This window comes from Podarcis raffonei, chromosome 3 (genome assembly GCF_027172205.1).
Source record: "Podarcis raffonei isolate rPodRaf1 chromosome 3, rPodRaf1.pri, whole genome shotgun sequence".
Classification (NCBI taxonomy): Eukaryota; Metazoa; Chordata; class Lepidosauria; order Squamata; family Lacertidae; genus Podarcis; species Podarcis raffonei.
Genome location: NC_070604.1, coordinates 16,435,223 through 16,453,637, shown reverse-complemented (window position 1 = coordinate 16,453,637; position 18,415 = coordinate 16,435,223). Strand labels below are relative to the sequence as shown.

At 42.1% G+C, this 18,415-nt stretch overlaps 1 protein-coding gene across 2 annotated transcripts in view; it reads left to right on the top strand.

Annotated features, from left to right (window-relative positions):
• The window catches only part of PLCB1 (phospholipase C beta 1), a 458,785-nt gene that overhangs the window by 393,656 nt on the left and 46,714 nt on the right, over positions 1-18,415 (top strand). For both annotated transcript variants that reach the window (XM_053380655.1, XM_053380656.1), the window contains exons 30-31: positions 2,193-2,250; positions 4,285-4,371. In XM_053380655.1, the coding sequence (XP_053236630.1) occupies positions 2,193-2,250; positions 4,285-4,371 (145 nt within the window). The remainder of the gene's footprint in view (positions 1-2,192; positions 2,251-4,284; positions 4,372-18,415) is intronic.

The window sequence follows — 18,415 nt, the reverse complement described above, 5'->3', positions numbered from 1 at the left end:
TGTTTTGTTTTACTCTTTTACTTGTTTTTATCCTGTATTTTATTCTGTGAACTGCCCTGAGATCTTATGATGAAAGACAGTATATAAATCAAAGAAAGAAAGAAAGAAAGAAAGAAAGAAAGAAAGAAAGAAATTGCAGCTTTAATGGATGAATTCAAAACCACTTTTCTAAGTAACGTATGCACAATTGTGGGAGGTGACTATTGACCTAGTAAAGATGGATTCTGTTAAGACATACAATAATTGAAAGTTCTATGACCTCACATTACCTCTTCTCCTCTGTATGCTTGTGTTATATAAGGTAGTTAGCTATTTGCTTAGAGGAATTGGGCCGACATGGTTAAATTTCAAGGAAAAGAAATACTGTTGATTAAGATTGCACAGAACAATAAGCTGACTAGTGCAGAGTCGCTGGATATTGTTCAGAAGACTTTCACATTCAAATAACTGCCAAGTATGAGATGTGCAAAACACTTATTCTCAAGTGCTAGGCTATTTCCAATGAAATTTCCAACTTAAACTTTGGTCAGTAGCAGTCCCTATGGGACCCATACGATCCCCAGCATTTTCTACAGGGAGGACATAAAGAGAATGTGGCTATAGCTCACAATGCACAAAACATGAATTTTCTGTATTCAAAGGACTCTACTGAAAGGTGGGGAAATGTTTATGATGAGTGAAATCACCTGATCCACTCCAGAAAAATTTGGAACATACTGAAATGAATACATTCCTCTTTGCCCAAACTCTAGAATCTATAATAATTCTGCTACTCAATTTGTGCATGGCATAGGCCAAAGGTTGGGAACCTGCAGCCTTTTAGAGGTTGCTGGACTAAACCTCGGAGCATCTCTGACCACACTGGCTGGGGCTGATGGGGGGTTGGAGACCAATGGGTTCTTCATCCCTGGTGTGGACTTCCTTGTTCATGATTTGAGGCTGTTACACAGTAAAGAGTCATCTCCTTGCCTTCTCGGAAAGCTTTTAGGCATGTGAGGTGAAGCCTAGTGCAGGCTGACAACATCCTTCTGCCACTTTAAGCCCTGCCTTGCGGTGTAGTGAGGGAGCAGTGATGACACCTTGCTACATGTGCTGGGTCTGGGGGTAACCCAGGTAACGCAGTCCAGGTCCGGTCCCGAATCCAAGGGTTCCGTGAGGAGTCCAACAGGGCCAAGGCAGGACACAAGGCAGGAAACCAGGGTAATGGCCGATCCTGATCCCCCGGTGACTCACCTCCCTGTCTCACCCGAAGGCAAGCACTCCTCCTGCGAGTACTCAGGTCTCTCCTTCTCTCAGACCTCAGTCTCTGCAGCTCGGGAGATGTCGATGGGTTACTAGACCAGGAGGCCGCCTCAGCCTCTCCTGACCCAATTGGTAGTGGAGCAGCTGTGATTGCCCAGCTGAAGGCAACGAGGTAATCCCCGCATCTGGAGCCAGAGCAGGCTCAGGCACCTGACTCGGCCCAGCTGGTGCTTGTTGCAGGGGAACCTGTGCAGACCGGGGCTCTCAAGAATCAGGCCCCAGACTAGGTTCAGATGCTGCCTGGGGCAAAGGATCCAGTGCGGACTGAGACTCCTCTGGCTCCGAGCCTGAGCCCGAGTCCCATGCCATCACACTACATTTGACTTGTGCTGAAACCATCAGAATGGGGCAGGTTCTATGGTGGAGTGGAGCCTCAATCCTAATTGGGACAAAACTCTGTTCCATCCCTGCAGAAGATAAGGTGGGAGAGAGATAATGGGCTCAAGAAGAGTTGCTTAGTGTAAAACAGTGGTAGAGAACTTAGGTGTCTCTAGGTGCAGTTATTGGACTCCAGTCTCAGCCACCAAGGTCAAAGGTCAGGGATGATGGGAGCTATAGTTCAAGAGGGCTATGGGTTTCCCTGTCCATGGTGCTGAAATGTTTCTGAGGCACGCCTGTGATTTCTTTCCTCACACATTAAGAACCGATATGACCTTTCTATTCACAAGGTTTGTGTGGTCCACTTGTGGTCTCTGGTCAAACCACTTCTAATGCAGAACATAATGTGTGGCTTCTGGGCTGTCTGGTTTTTATTTCCCCTTATTTAGTTAAAGTAATGTACAAAGAATTTGTGAGAAGGATCTCTGTGGCAGAAGCTAGCAAATTATGCATTAATAATGCCAGTTAAAAATTAATGGAATGGAATCAGTAGTTTTTAATCTTGCTCCCAGGGAGAAGACAGAAATGATTCGATCATATATTCAGGAGGTGGTGCAATACATTAAAAGGGTGAGTCTGCTGCATACAAGTTCATCAAAACTTTCTGTATTTGCATATGGCATGAAGATAACATTCCGGTACTTATATTGGTTTACACAGAGTAATAATGCTAGAACAATGAAAGCGGTGTTTGTCGTTTGAAAAGAGATATCTTGCATTTATGATTTCTTGCAATGCTACATTTTTAGTAAACTTGGTTTGCCATCTTCTGTAGAATTACCAAGAGCCACTTTGAATATTATCTTGCTGTGCAGGAGTCAAGTGTTTCCCCATGACAATATCACATCTGAAATGTGAAGGAATGTTGTAAAGTTTATCAGCTGTGTTTCAGATCTGATGTTGCGGAGGAACAGAAAGTGTGGAGAATTTAAAAAAATCCTCTTCCTGCAGGTAAGGTAATGTCTCAAAGCTATTCTAAGAAATCTGAGCAGAGTCCCCTTCCAGCATTTACAATACATTGCAAAATGTTGTCACGGGAAATTGAATGTAAGGGCTCATGATGGCAAATGACCTGGTTTGATTCCATGGAGGCAGGCACAAGTCAAGTTTGGCGCTTCTCATAGTATGTCATGAGCAGGCTGGGAGCATGGCCTGCTGCACCTTGAAATCACACACCTGGTGCTACCTTCCTCCCTCCCCGGCTCCCCAATGACCTAGTGACTTTTCTGATGGCAAGGGAGACAGCGGAGGTAGCCAAAGAGCATCCATTTCTGCTGGAAAGTACAGCATGACACTGTTTGCATCAATTTCAGCCGGAGAGAAGGTATTTCCAAGAATTGGGGGTCGGTTTCCCAGCTAAAAACTGATGCAAAGGCCATCATTTCCTCACCAGGAATGGTGAAACAGGCAGTCCCAGACCCAGCAGGATGGATGCTTGACTTTGGATCAACATAGGCATGTGGAGGAGCTATAGCTGAGGCTTCACAAGTTAGCCATTACGCATTATACACACGTGCATGTACCACAGAGCTGATGGCTGCTTTTGTGAACAAAAGTGCCATTGAGAGGGATCCGCTTTGAGCAGAGCAGTAGTGGGTAGCGAGCAGGTGTTTATTCCTTTCTCCACTGCTCCAGATCCTTCCCAGAGACTTGTCCTCCTGTGAGATTCCACGGGTGGGTTTGCCTGTGTTTCAACTCACTGGGGCAGGAGAAGGGGCAGTGACATTACAGGAAGATCAGAAATGACTGTCAGAGATAGAGCTGAATGCTCCCTATCAGATGCTTTCTTGCATCACTCATAAAGCCCTCCTGAAGCTGCTTTTCTTCAGAAAAAGTAGCCTTTCTAGGTTTGTGCTGCAGTTTTAGTGGCTTAGTGAATAAAGCTTTAGCCAGAGTCTCCCTCCCATTCTTGTGAAATGCATGAAGGTTTGAAATTGACTATTGAGTGGCAGATGATCAATAGGTAACAGGGAGAGAGCAACAATGCTAGGGCCAATGAACAGAAATTCCTGTTCATGTGAGTATGGCATGCATGCCAATTGATTGAGAAGATGATGTCAAAAATTGCATTGCAGCATATGTGGAAGTTAGACGTACACAACAATGTTCTATAGAACATGTGTTTTTAGTTATTAAAAAAAATAACCCAAAGAAAATGTGTTGATTTGTTGGCATTCCTTTTTATTTCCCATTTCTTTCTTATTTTATTTCTTATTTCTTTCTACTTGTTATTCTTTGCTAAGAAATAAAATTAGTCCTGGCTTCATCCTTAACTGTGCAAAGCTGTCTACTTTTTTGGTGCTGGATGATGGCGTGATTAAATGCTACTATCAACTACCTATAAACTTCAGCTGTTTCTTCTAGCATTCTTAAGTGTGTTTTAAACGGCACATTTCTTGGGGGGGAAATGTAAGGTTTTAAATTAAATCTCCAAGTATGCATAATATATCAATAAGCATTGTTTTGTTGAAAAACAAATCAAATATTCTACTAAGAATGCTTATGTTATACTGTTCTATCCTGGACAGAACTACTTCAGTATAGAACTGAAGAATGAAATACACATGTTTGAATGCAATAAATTGTTTGCCTGCTTTATTCCAGCTAGAAGATGCTCAAAGTAAAAGGCAGGAAAGACTTGTGGAGAAGCACAAGGAGATTCGTCAGCAAATACTGGATGAAAAGCCCAAGGTAAGGAGATTTGAGCACCATTTTTTTTAAAAATTTTTTGCTTGCGGACAATGAGCCTGATGTCAGGCTGATACTCAACCAGGTCTCTAATTATGAATGCTAATGAAATAAATATCAGAGAAATATGTGCAATGCTTCATCATATGGAAAGAAAAAATATAGGCAATGTTAATGCACAAATGAGTGTGCATTTGGGGGGGGGGAATGGTATCCTACAAAAATACTGTATTTTTTGGTGGCGCTGTGGGTTAAACCACAGAGCCTAGGACTTGCCGATCAGAAGGTCGGCAATTCGAATCCCCGCAACGGGGTGAGCTTCCGTTGCTTGGTCCCTGCTCCTGTCAACCTAGCAATTCGAAAGCACTTCAAAGTGCAAGTAGATAAATAGGTACCGCTCCGGCGGGAAGGTAAACAGCGTTTCCGTGCGCTGCTCTGGTTCGCCAGAAGCAGCTTAAGTCATGCTGGCCACATGACCCGGAAGCTGTATGCTGGCTCCCTTGGCCAATAAAGCAAGATGAGCGCTGCAACCCCAGAGTCGGTCACGACTGGACCTAATGGTCAGGGGTCCCTTTACCCTTTACCTTTAATGCACCATCAAATCTAATGCACACCTCAATTTTCAGAACCTTGAATGTAAATGTGCCATCAAATCTAATGCGCACCTTAATTTTCGCAACGTACTTTGACCAAAAAAAGAGTGAGCATTGGATTTGAGTAAATACAGTATGTTATTTAATCTTGGTGCATGTCATTCAGTGTAAAGAATATCCTTGACCAGCAGAGGGTGCAATGCACCTGAAATTTTTTTAAGCAATGCAAAATCTCAACTTTTTCTATTCAGGAAGAAGGGGTTGGTTTTTGAAGCATGCAGAAATCCTATTATTTTGTTATCTGAGCAAAGTAAAGAGTTTGGCATCCTGCAAAAATCTCTCACCGATATGGAATATAGCATCAGAGAGCCTTGTGGCTGCAACAGACTGTAGCATGGCTACCCCTCTCGACGCTGGCAATGACATGTTTTGTGCATTGCATCTATTCTCCATCTCAGACACTGTGACGTAACTGTGCATTTGTGTTGTTTTGTTTCTCCCTTCCCCATAGACAGGCCTGGTTAACAGCATTGTTTTCATTATTTCATGTAGCTTTTTCTGGCAGCTGTTAACTTGCAGGAAATTAATTCATGGCATTTTACGTTATGATTTTTGAAGAGTAAATCAATAAACAGCTTTTTAAAGGTTTAGACTATATAGTCTCTTCACATGTTAAAATAGGTGCCAACTTTTGACTGGTTTGTTTGACACAGGGAAATTATAAAGGTAAAGGTAAAGGTACCCCTGACACTTAGGTCCAGTCACAGATGACTCTGGGGTTGCGGCGCTCATCTCACTTTATAGTCCAAGGTAGCTGGTGTTTGTCCGCAGACAGCTTCCGGGTCATGTGGCCAGCATGACTAAGCCGCTTCTGGCGAACCAGAGCAGCGCACGGAAATGCCGTTTACCTTCCCGCCGGAGCAGTACCTATTTATCTACTTGCACTTGACATGCTTTCAAACTGCTAGGTGGGCAGGAGCAGGGACCGAGTAACAGGACCTCACCCTGTCGTGAGGATTCGAACTGCCAACCTTCTGATCGGCAAGCCCTAGGCTCTGTGGTTTAGACCACAGTGCCACCCGCTGCGGGAAAATATAGGCACCAGTTATTTCATGGAGCTTCTGATGAGCAGGAGAAGAACATAATTTTAAGTGATAGATCAAAAACAGTTTCTGCTTGTTATTTCTAATGGCACAGTAATCCAGTTGCTCCAATTCCATGGAGGATATTGTTCTGGTTCACACATCCTGCTAAGTCAAACTCTTTTATCTGTAGGCTGCCTGGAATCCCTGTCAGGGGGTATTAATAAACAAACAAACAAACAAACAAGCAGCTTACCACAAATGTGTGGGTTCCTGGAGAAGGGATGGTGGCAACAATGGTTTTCTCCTGGTCCTCCTGTGGTGCTACTGTGAACAAAGCCATGATCTGAATTAGCAAGTTGTCTCGACCAGGATTTGTGTTTTGTCTTGCTTTAGATGAGGGATAGAGAAGAAACTTGATCCAGTTCTCATCTGAAGCCAAATCTTTCAAATTTTTTGCCATTTGAAACAATGTGAGAGCCAAAGTTCCACGAGCCTTTGAAATTCGCACTCATCTGAATTTTGCTATGCAGCCCTCCAACCGATCTCTGTTTACAAAAAAAATGCATATGTTAGGGGTGTGTGTGCATAAAGATGAATGTGTTTCTGAAGATAGCTTGCAAAATTGCATTCCATTATGAGCAGTTGCTTGCAAAGATGCACACATTAGTCAAAACCGTTGGCAAAAATGAGTTCATTAGGAGAAATTCACACTAAATTGCTGAAGAACTTTTCGTGAAGATTTTTTTAAAACACACACACACAAATTTCTGTGGAGTAATGTGGAGAACTAAATTTAAAATGGCAGAAATGAGAAACTGAGAGAACTGAAATTGACAAATCTTTCCATTCTTGCTCCACAAAACCATGAGCAGTAACCAGTCCTTTTTTTCAGGGGGACACATACCCCTAAACAATTTGTGAATCTTTGTACTTTTGTGCATTTACTGTATTTATTTTTTCTGATTTGAACTATAAAATGGTGATTTTCTTGAGTCAAAATGAGAGTACCCCTAAACACTTTTTAAAGAAAAAAAGCACTGGCAGTAAGTAAGGTACTGCAGCAGGAAGACCACGGTGGTCACAATCCCCTCTTTGGGAACCCACACTCTTGTGTGTTTACCCTGAGTCATGCTTTGGCATACCCAACTAGTCCACAGTCATTTTGCAAATGCAGACAATTATCTTGAACCCAGCTTTAGGTTTATTTTCTTTGTGGGGGGGGAGGATACCAGCAGGAGCTGCATGTGCAAACTCTTGTGCAAGTCTGCTGGTGGTTTAAAATTGGGACCACCTAGCCTATGAAAAGCAGTGGACAACAACTGGGTTGGACAAACATTCTGAACTGAGTATATTTTAAAAGCAAGGTACCCAGAAAACTATGTGGAGGTTTTGTGGATTTCCAAGACTGTGGTGCAGACAAGTGGGCAACAGAAATAAAACAACAGGTTTCGCCCATCTCTTGGCTAGATGTTTAACCAAAGTGCTTGATGTTATGTTTCACAAGCTGTTTTGTCTTGAGAGGTGCATTTATATAATAGAATCATAGGTTCCCAGTTACTGTTGTTGTGAATTTAATGGATATATTTAGACATTAAATCCTCTACTTACTGTTTGTGCCTGAGCAAAGTCACAGCAAACATCAATTTTTGCAGCTAAGCATCTTGGCGTCACGTGACGAAATGTACATTATCCAGCACCCATTCAGTACATGTTACACGGGTTCCTTAAGAAAGACATGTCAGGGTGCAGTACAACTTTAGGAAACCTTCCTACACAGGGTTACTTACGTAGGCAATCTTCATGTCTAATCGTTCTCTGCAAAGCTTGTGTATGAGATGTGATAAGAATAAAACAATGGAAACAATGGAATGGGTAGGCAGTAACCTACATTATTTATTTGGCTCTTGTTTGTTTCAGTTCCAAATGGCGTGCAATTCAGTAATGCAATATGAAATGTGAGCACTTAAATTTCATGCATTTATAAGGTTGCAATCCAAACTCCTGACTGGCTAGGTTGCAAGGGAGGTCCACCAATGCAGAAGACCTCAACACACCTGCAGGACCCCCCCCCCCAATATGGAGTTTTGCAAGGCTGGCAAAAAAAACACTGGATCCTGGGCCATCCCTGCTGCCCACCCCATGGTGGCAACAGACCCTATCCAGGCTTCTTTGCTACACCAGCCTGGGAGCTGCTGTAGTGGAACTGCAATTTTAACTCCTCCTCATCCCTTCCATCCTGGCCAGTGCAAGTAGCACAGCTGTGATTGAGGTAGGGACACTCCTTTAGACCCTATGGCCGCCTCCCAGGGATTCTGGATAGCTCTGTAAGATTTTAAGATGCAGCATCCTGCCAAGACAATCCACTGTAAAGTTTGTACACTCCATACTTATATGCCATTAAAATCATCCTTCATCTGGGAATTTGCATCCTCTTTCCAGCTGCTGTTCTCAACTATATATTCATATGCATCCTTCTAGCAGTCTACTGGTGTTTTGCTTTAGCCCTTTGGTTAGGATTAGGGCACAACTGGACAACACATCAGGAGATCTGGGATCCTGTGTCCCAACTTTTTCTTGAAAGGGTCAATGCAACTGCAGAGTACCCTGCTTTGAATTGGAGTTATGGCATTAGAGAAAGGACTTAACTATTTCCCCTGTTCTTCAACATGCTTCTCTCCCCATTCCCCTTGGGCAAAATATGCAGGACCCCATCCCTCCCCAGTGGGGTAAGGTAAGGTAAAGGTACCCCTGCCCGTACGGGCCAGTCTTGCCAGACTCTAGGGTTGTGCGCTCATCTCACTCTATAGGCCGGGAGCCAGCGCTGTCCGCAGACACTTCCGGGTCACGTGGCCAGCGTGACAAGCTGCATCTGGCGAGCCAGCGCAGCACACAGAACGCCATTTACCTTCCCGCTGGTAAGCGGTCCCTATTTATCTACTTGCACCCGGAGGTGCTTTCGAACTGCTAGGTTGGCAGGCGCTGGGACCAAACGACGGGAGCGCACCCCGCCGTGGGGATTCGAGCCGCCGACCATGCGATCGGCAAGTCCTAGGCGCTGAGGTTTTACCCACAGCGCCACCCGCGTCCCTTTTACCCCAGTGGGGTAAAAGCACCTAAAAGGACAATTTTGAGAGAGGGGAAACTCTTAACTCCTAATCCACCTTTCCTCCACCCATTACAGCCTCCACTTGTTACTTTTCAGGGGAAATCGCATGGTACACTCTGACATGTATAGTTTGACTCAGATGTATTCCCCTAGAGCTTGATTGGCAATAACTCAAGGTATCTCTGAGGCTCTTGTACTTGCTATGATCTGGTCTATCTACTCAGAAAATGCATTACCTAAATACAGTTCAGGAACCTAGAGCTATCTATCTGAAACGTCTTTCACCTGTCACCTCTTGATGTCCAAACAGCTGTTTCAACTATCCTATTTTTAGTGTACCTGTCGAGCAGCCTAGAGGTGTCCTCTAACTGTAATTGCCTCCCTGCTTGTGCAGATATTAGAAATTCAATAATCCAGGAGACAGTTTCCTTATATAGATGCCTGAAGGAGTATGAGGACACATTCTTCTGCATCTCTGTGACAGAGCAAACACTTGTGGAAATATAAATCTTGGTCTAGTGCTATTTAATATACTCGTTAACAAGGGGATAAAAAGTACAGAACTCAGATTTGCAAGTAATGCCAAACTGAGAGAGGCTGAAAGTGCTTTGCAATGACAGGGCCACAAATAAATATTTATCTTGATAAACTGGGGGGGGGGGGATTGGCAGAAATAAAAAGGGTTACATTTAACGAGCATAAATACAGCGTTCTGGAGATGGGTAAAAACAAATGCATAATTACTAGCTGGAATATGTCTTCCTAGCAAATAGCAGTGCGGAAATGGCTTCAGGGCAAGGGAAGGGGGGTCCTAGCAGATAAGATGATTGATTAGCTATGTACTGCTGTGCAAATGCCATCCTGGGCTCCATGGAAAGGAGCATTATGAGTAAAACAGAGGCGATAATTCTCCCCCACCCCTCTCCCTGGCGTTAGGGAGGCTTTGTGTGAGTACTATTGTCATTTCCAGACTTCAAAAAAGACACATGGAAGCTGGAAGTAATCCAGAGCAAAGCAACAGGATTGCTTAGAGGTCTGGAGAATATCCTTTCTAAGAAGACTGAAGGAGTGGAGCTTGTTTAATATGGGGAAGAGAGGATGGGGGTCTTCACATACACAGCTGCAGTCTGTGGTGTGCTGCCAAAGAACACATTTCTCACCTCACCTGCTGTTTCCAAGAGCGAGGCCTTAATTTCTTCCTGTACTGAGACTGGCATTGGACTTTCTCTTCCAAGCCTGTTTACCTATAATTCCGCTGGAATCGCCTGTGGTTGCAGAGCGTGAATTTTCGTTTTTTGCTTTAACTTTATTGTGCTCCACCTTGGCTACTGTGCAGTTGAGAAGTGGCATGCAAATAGAAAAATACATTAAACACACACACACACACGTGGTTGCTTTAAATAGGATAATAATCAGTTGTTTCTGACACCCCAGTAAAGATAAGAAAGTACAGTGGGTTCAAACCATAACCCCAAAGATTTAGCCTGAATGCTACAAACAATGGTTTAATTGTAAGAGTGGGTGCTGATCATATGAAGCCAGGATGGGATTCCACTACTAGGCTTCATATGGAGCAAAATTAAAAGAGCTGGCCGGATCTGGCCAATGGCCGTGTAGTCCCTCATCCTGTTTTCACAGTGGCCAAACCTTTGCCAGTGGGAAATGTCCAAGCAAGACCTGAGCACAAGAGCACTCTCACCTCCTGTTTCCAGCAATTGGAATTTATTATTATTAATAATACTAATTACCTGCCCTTCACCCTAAGGCCCTAAGGTGGGTCACACTATTGAAACACAATATTTAAAGCAAATTAAAACAACTTTAGAAAGCATACTGTCCCCAACCATGGAAGGAGAGCCTGGCTTCCATCATGGCTAGCCACCATCATTAGACGTAAGCAGTATATCTAGGTGCTACTTTCAGCTGTATTTCCATTGGCATCTCTAGGTGGGGTAAGGGGGCAAAAATAGCATTAGGTAGGATTCCTGCTTCTGAGAGGGGAGTGTGGATGTAAGGAGGCAGTGGTACCCACCTCATTCCGTGTATGTCACAATCAGTCATGTTTCTATTCCGCTGCAGTTCAGCCTGTGCTAAAACATATGCTGCTCATCTATGGTTGAAACTAATGTAATTTATCACAGAATTAATCACAGAATTGATTTCAGAGCATTTCAATGGAAGGGCAGTGTCAAAAACAATGCAGAAATAACATAATTATTTGCATAATATCTGGGGCGAAAGTCAGTGGTAGTGAATACTGCTCATATTCGCTTGCGTGATTTCCGTTCCTGAACTCCAGACGAACATGAAAATTGCATGCAGGCAAAATGCAAATTGCATGTGGGCAAAATGCAGTATGAAAATTGCAAATTACAGCACACAAAATACAAATGGCAGCAATTTCCTCCCCCATTTCCATTTCTAATGGAATTCTCCAGCAAACCTAGAGGGAGTTGGACTTTTTGATTCCTATTTACAGAGCAACCCTAACCACATCTACTCTGATGTAGATCTTAAAGAATTCAATGAGGCTTACTCCCAGGTGGGTAGGGTTAGGATTGCATCTTAAGACCCCTCCAGCCAGCACTTTCTAGTATGCTAAATGGACCCTTTTTATTCCATGTGTCATGGGAAAAGTTCCCTTCAAATGTTGTTGCAGTTTTGACTCTGTTTTGACTCTGTTTCACTTTAGTTCTCCTGTGTCTATAGGGACTTCTGAGTTTCATCCGAATAGTGCAGAATAAGTTGCTCATGATATCTGTCACTGGGTGGTGTTTCTAAACAAGGCCCTGGAGGCCTACAACTGGTACAAGAATTTTCCAAAGTGCATAACTGAACAGGCCAAAAAACCATCCCACTTTGGGTCTTGCAGTTCCATTAGAGAACTATTACTTATTCCTCTTGATTTTCAGAATAGAGTAGGATACAAATCATGGTACAAAATAGCTTTGGGTTTTCTCATAAAGCAGAAGAGGCATAAGAAGCTGCTGCTTTGTAACATACCACAATCGGCAACAGAACCAAAACAACATTAAAAAAATGATTAGCACAAAAGGAAATAGGTGTAAACCATATCATTCAAAAGCAAAAGATACAAAGGTGTGTCTGTGTGGTTTTGGAATGTCATACCTTGCAGTTTAACATGGTTTATACATGATTTTCAAATGTACACATAAATTGCAGTAGCTGTCAATAATTCATGCTTGTTCTGTATCTGAAAAGGTCATGAAAATTTCAGACGACCCATACACGCACACCCCAGGTTCAGAGCAAATTAATGAGTCCTGCTCCCTGCAAAAGAAAAAGAAAAAAACATTGGCTTCAGGGAAAAGGAATGATTTCTGACATGAACCTTTCATTAAATCTCATAATTGCCAAGTATAATGTACAGCAAATAATCCAGAAGTCAGGGGAAATCTTTAAAATATATTGATCTTTTTTTAGACCTCAGGCTTGTTGGCATAATTCTCCTTCCCTGTGCTAGATCAAAATACTTTCCCCTTTTTCTCCTTTGCATAATCTCATCCTTTTAAAAAAGAAATGATTGGGCTTGTAGCTAACAGGATTATCAGTCTAAAGCTCAGAAAGTGCCTACTGTGTGGTGTACATAAGTCGTTGGAAATGGATTTTAATGCTTGTTTAATGGTGGCTAAGCATGGATGCATGTGGCTGTTAGGAAATCAATAAAATCTGGAAGGTAGTATTAGGGCTGAGATTTAGGAGATTCCGGTTTGCTTCTAAACTCAGCCATTGACATTTATTCCAGCATCCAAAGCAATTGATGACAGCTTCTGGGACATGGGCTCAATTAGGTTTTGGACTTGCATTTCTTAAACACCAGCTCCCAATGTCACATGGCAAGGTGCTTCTTAAATTGAATAGACTTCAAAAAATTAATTATAACATGGCAGTGAGGTTTTGCTGTCCACAAAGAAACAAATGAAAAATGCCACTAGGCCTGTCCAAATTTTCGGGAAGTCCTAAAGTAGCAGTTCTGATCTTGGCCTCTGGCACAGTTACATTCAATTCCCCATATTCAAAATAGGAGAAATTAGTGCATACTTTACAGGGATATTGTAGGGAGCACTTGTGCAAGAACTTTAGAGTGCTTGGATGGATGGATTTATTTGTATGAACAGGAACAAAAATACTTTGGATCATTCTGTTCAGAAATGTGTGAATGTGTGTATTCTGGCGCCCACTTTAGAAACACGGCTAGTGCTCCCTTTTAAACAAGGCATTTTTTAAAGTTGCTGCAGGTGGAACAACAAACAGTGGAACCTCGGTTTTCAAACATAATCCATTCCAAAAACTGTTCGACTTCCGAAATGTTTGAAAACCAAGGATCAATGGGCTGGCTGCAAAGTCAATGGAAAGTCAATGGGGGGAAATGAAAAGTGCGCCTTGGAAGCCATTTGACTTCCAAAGCGCATTTGAAAATGGAAGCAATTACTTCTGGATTTTCAGTGTTCAGGTTCCAAATTGTTCGGTTTCCAAGACTCTCAAAAACCGAGGTTCCAATGTATTGTGAAGCAAGCACAGGATTGTCTTGTAACACAAAATGGTTGGTGAGATCTGCAGGGCAAAAGTGGAGCTAAAACCATACCTGCTCATTTCCCCCTCTAAATCCCCACAACCCTTTTCTTTAACCTTTCCTTCATCCCAATGAAATCCTTACTGGAAAAGAACCACAACAACAGTATTCAGAGCATGCCTCTGAGCATGGAAGTGAAGCAGCCGTTGATGGACCCATCCTTTGTACATCTAACCATTTTTAAGCCATCAAAGGCAGTGGCCAACACTACAGGTGGTTCCATAAGTTTATTACTCATTTTGTGAAGCAGTACTTCTTTTGGCCCATCATGAACAGGGGTGGTCCATCCCATTTCATCACCTGAGGCAAAATGGGAAGGTGCCAGCCTGTATGTTCACTGCCTGCTACACACTGCCTGCCCCTTCGAAGCCCATGCCAAAACCTTGCTTACTGGGTCATGCGGCTGCGGCTTCCAGGTTCTGGCAAGATCTTGCAAGAGTCCCTCACCATCTCACAGGACTCTCACAAGATCTTGCCAGAACACAGAAGCCACTGCAGCCGCTTCTTGCTTTTCCAGTGGTGGGGCAAAGGGATGTCGGAACATGCCTGGAGGGCACACGTAGCCCCCAGAATGAGACAGACCTCTCCAGGCATCTTCCTGATGAAGCGCAGACTGGGATGTTTACAAATCAGTCCCAGTGCGCACCAGCGACATGTGCACGCTCACTCAGCAGAGTATAGCAGAAACGATCGTGGAACATGAGCGTGTGCGTTCTAAGTATTTATTAAGCAATATATACAGGACAAAGCAATCACGGCGTCCTCTCACTTCTTCTCCAAGAGAGAGAGAGAGTAAAGAAGTACAAAAGTACCGTACAGAGGAAGAGAGATAAGACTGACTTCCGTTCTCACACTTTCCAAGTCTAGAAAGTAAACACTGACATGTGATGTAACAATCACACATCCAGCAACAGAGGAGTGAAATGCTAACAGGCACATGCTCTTGGAGGCTCCACTTGGATTCCACTACCTGAGATGGCTGCTTCCATCTGCCTCATGGCTGGCCCTAGTCAGGAATGCACCTTCAGCCAGTTTAATCAAGGGACACTGAAGTCTCATGTTATAAGTAAGAGAAGGTGAAAAAATGCCTGTCTCATGTTTTTCCACACCAACAGTGACCTTTATAAATCTCTGGCATGCTCCCATCCACCCACACTGTTGTCATTTCTCTAAACTAAAAGGGCACAAAACCAATTGCATTGGCCTTTTCTTGTAGGAAAGGTATCCCAGTGTGGAAAGTCTAATGTGTTTTTGAGGCCTGAAAATTAAGCCAATGTTTTCACACTTCCATTTCTTAACCTCATCTTTTTTTATATAAAAAGCCCCCTAAACACCTTAAAAATATAACTGTGTTTAGTGTAATTTAGCACATTCTCTTCTTAAATTAACTGGATTAAGTATCAGTGCATCTGAACATATTTACTCATTTCAGGACAAGAATCTCCCTCAGTTCCAGCTCAAATCTAGTGCTATTGTTTTATTTCTATATTCATATAGCCTGTTTGTGCATATCCACATATGTTCAAATATTCTCAGAAACTGAAAAATGTAATGAGGATGAGGCAATATATTTCAGTATAGAGTGAGAGAAAGGAAACTGAAGGATTCTTTGGCTGTGGGTTTGTGTGTTTGTAGCAATTGAAGAACAACTTTAATTTAGATGGCCTTATTCCAGATAGGCACAAGTACAAACATAGAATTGCATCTTTCCCATCTTGTAAATGAAAACAGGGATTTCATAAGTTACAAGTTGTGACTGTAGTTGTTGCTCGGTTTAGATTTATTTCCTTGCCACATTCTTTTCACTTTATCTTAGTTCCAGGACCACAACACATTCTTATCTCAATGACAAACAGGTCGCAAAAGATGCATGTAACAATCCGAAGTGATACTCAGAATGACGATTAAATTCCTCTCCTCTCTTGGTACCTATGCATGCATGAGTACCTGGGGGATTTCTGCATTTCCATTTGATGGCCTATCCATTACATGGTGTTTACTTTAGAATGGATGCTTGGAAGCTGCTGATTTTGTCAGCTACATAAAGATTCTACACCCAGTCTAAGCAAACTTAAAACAGAGCAGAGACATGTCTAAACAAAACATGCACTCATCTATGGGAGGGAGGGTGTCTTAAGGTGCATTTTTATAGATATGCAGTATGCACCTAGACAGGATCTTAAAAAATAGAGACACCACCTTGCCAACAAAGGTCCGTATAGTAAAAGCTATGGTTTTCCCAGTAGTGATGTATGCAAGTGAAAGCTGGACCATAAAGAAGGCTGATCGCCGAAGAATTGATGCTTTTGAATTATAGTGCTGGAGGAGACTCTTGAGAGTCCCATGGACTGCAAGAAGATCAAACCTATCCATTCTGAAGGAAATCAGCCCTGAGTGCTCACTGGAAGGACAGATCCTGAAGCTGAGGCTCCAATACCGTGGCCACCTCATGAGAAGAGAAGACGAGATGGTTGGATAGTGTTCTCAAAGCTACCAGCATGAGTTTGACCAAACTGCGGGATGCAGTGGAAGACAGGAGTGCCTGGCGTGTTCTGGTCCATGGGATCACGAAGAGTCAGACACGACTAAACGACTAAACAACAACAACAACAAAGTATGCACCTTAAGACAATCCCCCATGCCCAATGACTGCAATTATTCTTTAAAAATATGTCAGCTTTGTTTCAAGTTCTCTTAAAGTGGGTGTAGAATTTTTATGCAGCTGACATAATGTGTTTCTAGGGTGGTCCTACTCTATGGCGGATAGTCTTATATACAGGATTCTAAACATACTGATTATTCCCAACCATAGTTATGTTTTGTTTTTAAAAAAGTTGCTTGGGACACTAATGTTAAGAAGCCTTGCTTCTGCCATGGGGTGACATTGCCATTTAAACTTTGATATTTCATTTTCTTTTCATTTCACTTTTAATTTGTATACTCCCATTTTATATTACTATGGTTTATAAAGTGCTTTACAAGCTGAAGAAGCAAAAAAAAAAAAAAAGACAACAGAGCTTATACATGTAAGAACAATCTGATCCAATACAAAACAGTCACAATAACTTTAAAATAAATATCTTATATCAAATAAAACAATATTCAGTAATCGTTAGAATAAAATAGTAAGCAGTAAAATTAAATATCAGAAAATAATAATTAATCAGTTTACACTTATAAATCACAATAAACATTTACTTCTTAAGCTTTGGCTTTTATGGGCAATCTTGCTCTGAAAATCAATACTTGGTGACCTGTTGTGGCCTAGAGGTAAACTGCTTAGGCCTTGTAGTGATTAATTAAGAAAAGGGCACAGTGGGGTTTATATAAGTTGTGTGTGCATGTGTGTGACTCACTTCAGTGTTTGGCAACTACAGGCAGAAGATGAGCACGTACAAACAGTTTGAGTTGCAGCAGGAGGGCTTGGAAACTTTCTGCGCAGTGGGCTAGGGATCTCAAGCTGTTACAGGAAATTGCTAATTATGGTTTAAATAATCCTTCATTGTGTGCTGCGATGGTCTAGGGCCACGTGGCACTAATCATTTTGCCAGGTTCTTTTCATGTCTGAAGATGCCAGCTTGGTGCCTGCTTGAAAGTGCAGCATGTTGTGTGTTGGATGCCTGGCTTTTGGTGTGGCCTTGTTTCCTACATAGTCAATGTTACTTGCTTAATTCTGCTAAACATGTTTTGGGCAACTAGTGAAAATGACTGTCTAAATGTTTGTTCTTGCTACTTGTGTGCTCTCCTTGCTCCGCCTAGTAACATGACCTAGTTATTTGCTTGACTGCATTAAGGAGAGCTACATATTTTCTTTTACCATTCTCCTTGATGTTGGGGTTGGGGAACATCAAGGGTTGGCGTGTTTGGGCATCTATATTTTTTAAAAATAAATTTTATTTTCAGTGCAAAATTACAACAGAAATTACAAACATTGAATCCAAAATAAAACTATACAAACAAGAAAGAAAAACAGAACACAAAAAAACAAAAAAGCACACATCTTACAAATAAAACCATACCTTCATTCTAATCTAGTTATCACATACATATACGCATATTGACTTCCTTCCTTTGTTCTAAGACCTCAAAAATTTTACTCTTTCTAAATTGTTGTGTCTAATGTAGATTACTTCTATTTTTATACTTTTTACACCATTTTTCTTTTTCTTTAACTCTGCAAAGCATCATTTATTACATACTGAGATGCTTACTCCAGAACAATGTTTTTTCATATACTCTTTAGCACATCCCCATTCTTTTAATAATTTCTGGTCCGATTGACCCCTTATGAATGCTGTGAGTCTTGCCAGATTTATATATTCACAAAATTTAATTTGCCATTCTTACAAATTTGCCATTCTTACAGGCCCAACTTGCAGTGTACATTTAAAGCAGTATAATACTACTTTTAATATAACACTACTTTTAAGTAGTATTATAAGGGATGTGGGTGGCGCTGTGAGTTAAACCACAGAGCCTAGGACTTGCCGATCAGAAGGTCGGTGGTTCAAATCCCCATGACAGGGTGAGCTCCTGTTGCTCAGTCCCTGCTCCTGCCAACCTAGCAGTTTGAAAGCACGTCAAAGTGCAAGTAGATAAATAGATACCGCTCCGGTGGGAAGGTAAACACCGTTTCCGTGCGCTGCTCTGGTTCGCCAGAAGCGGCTTA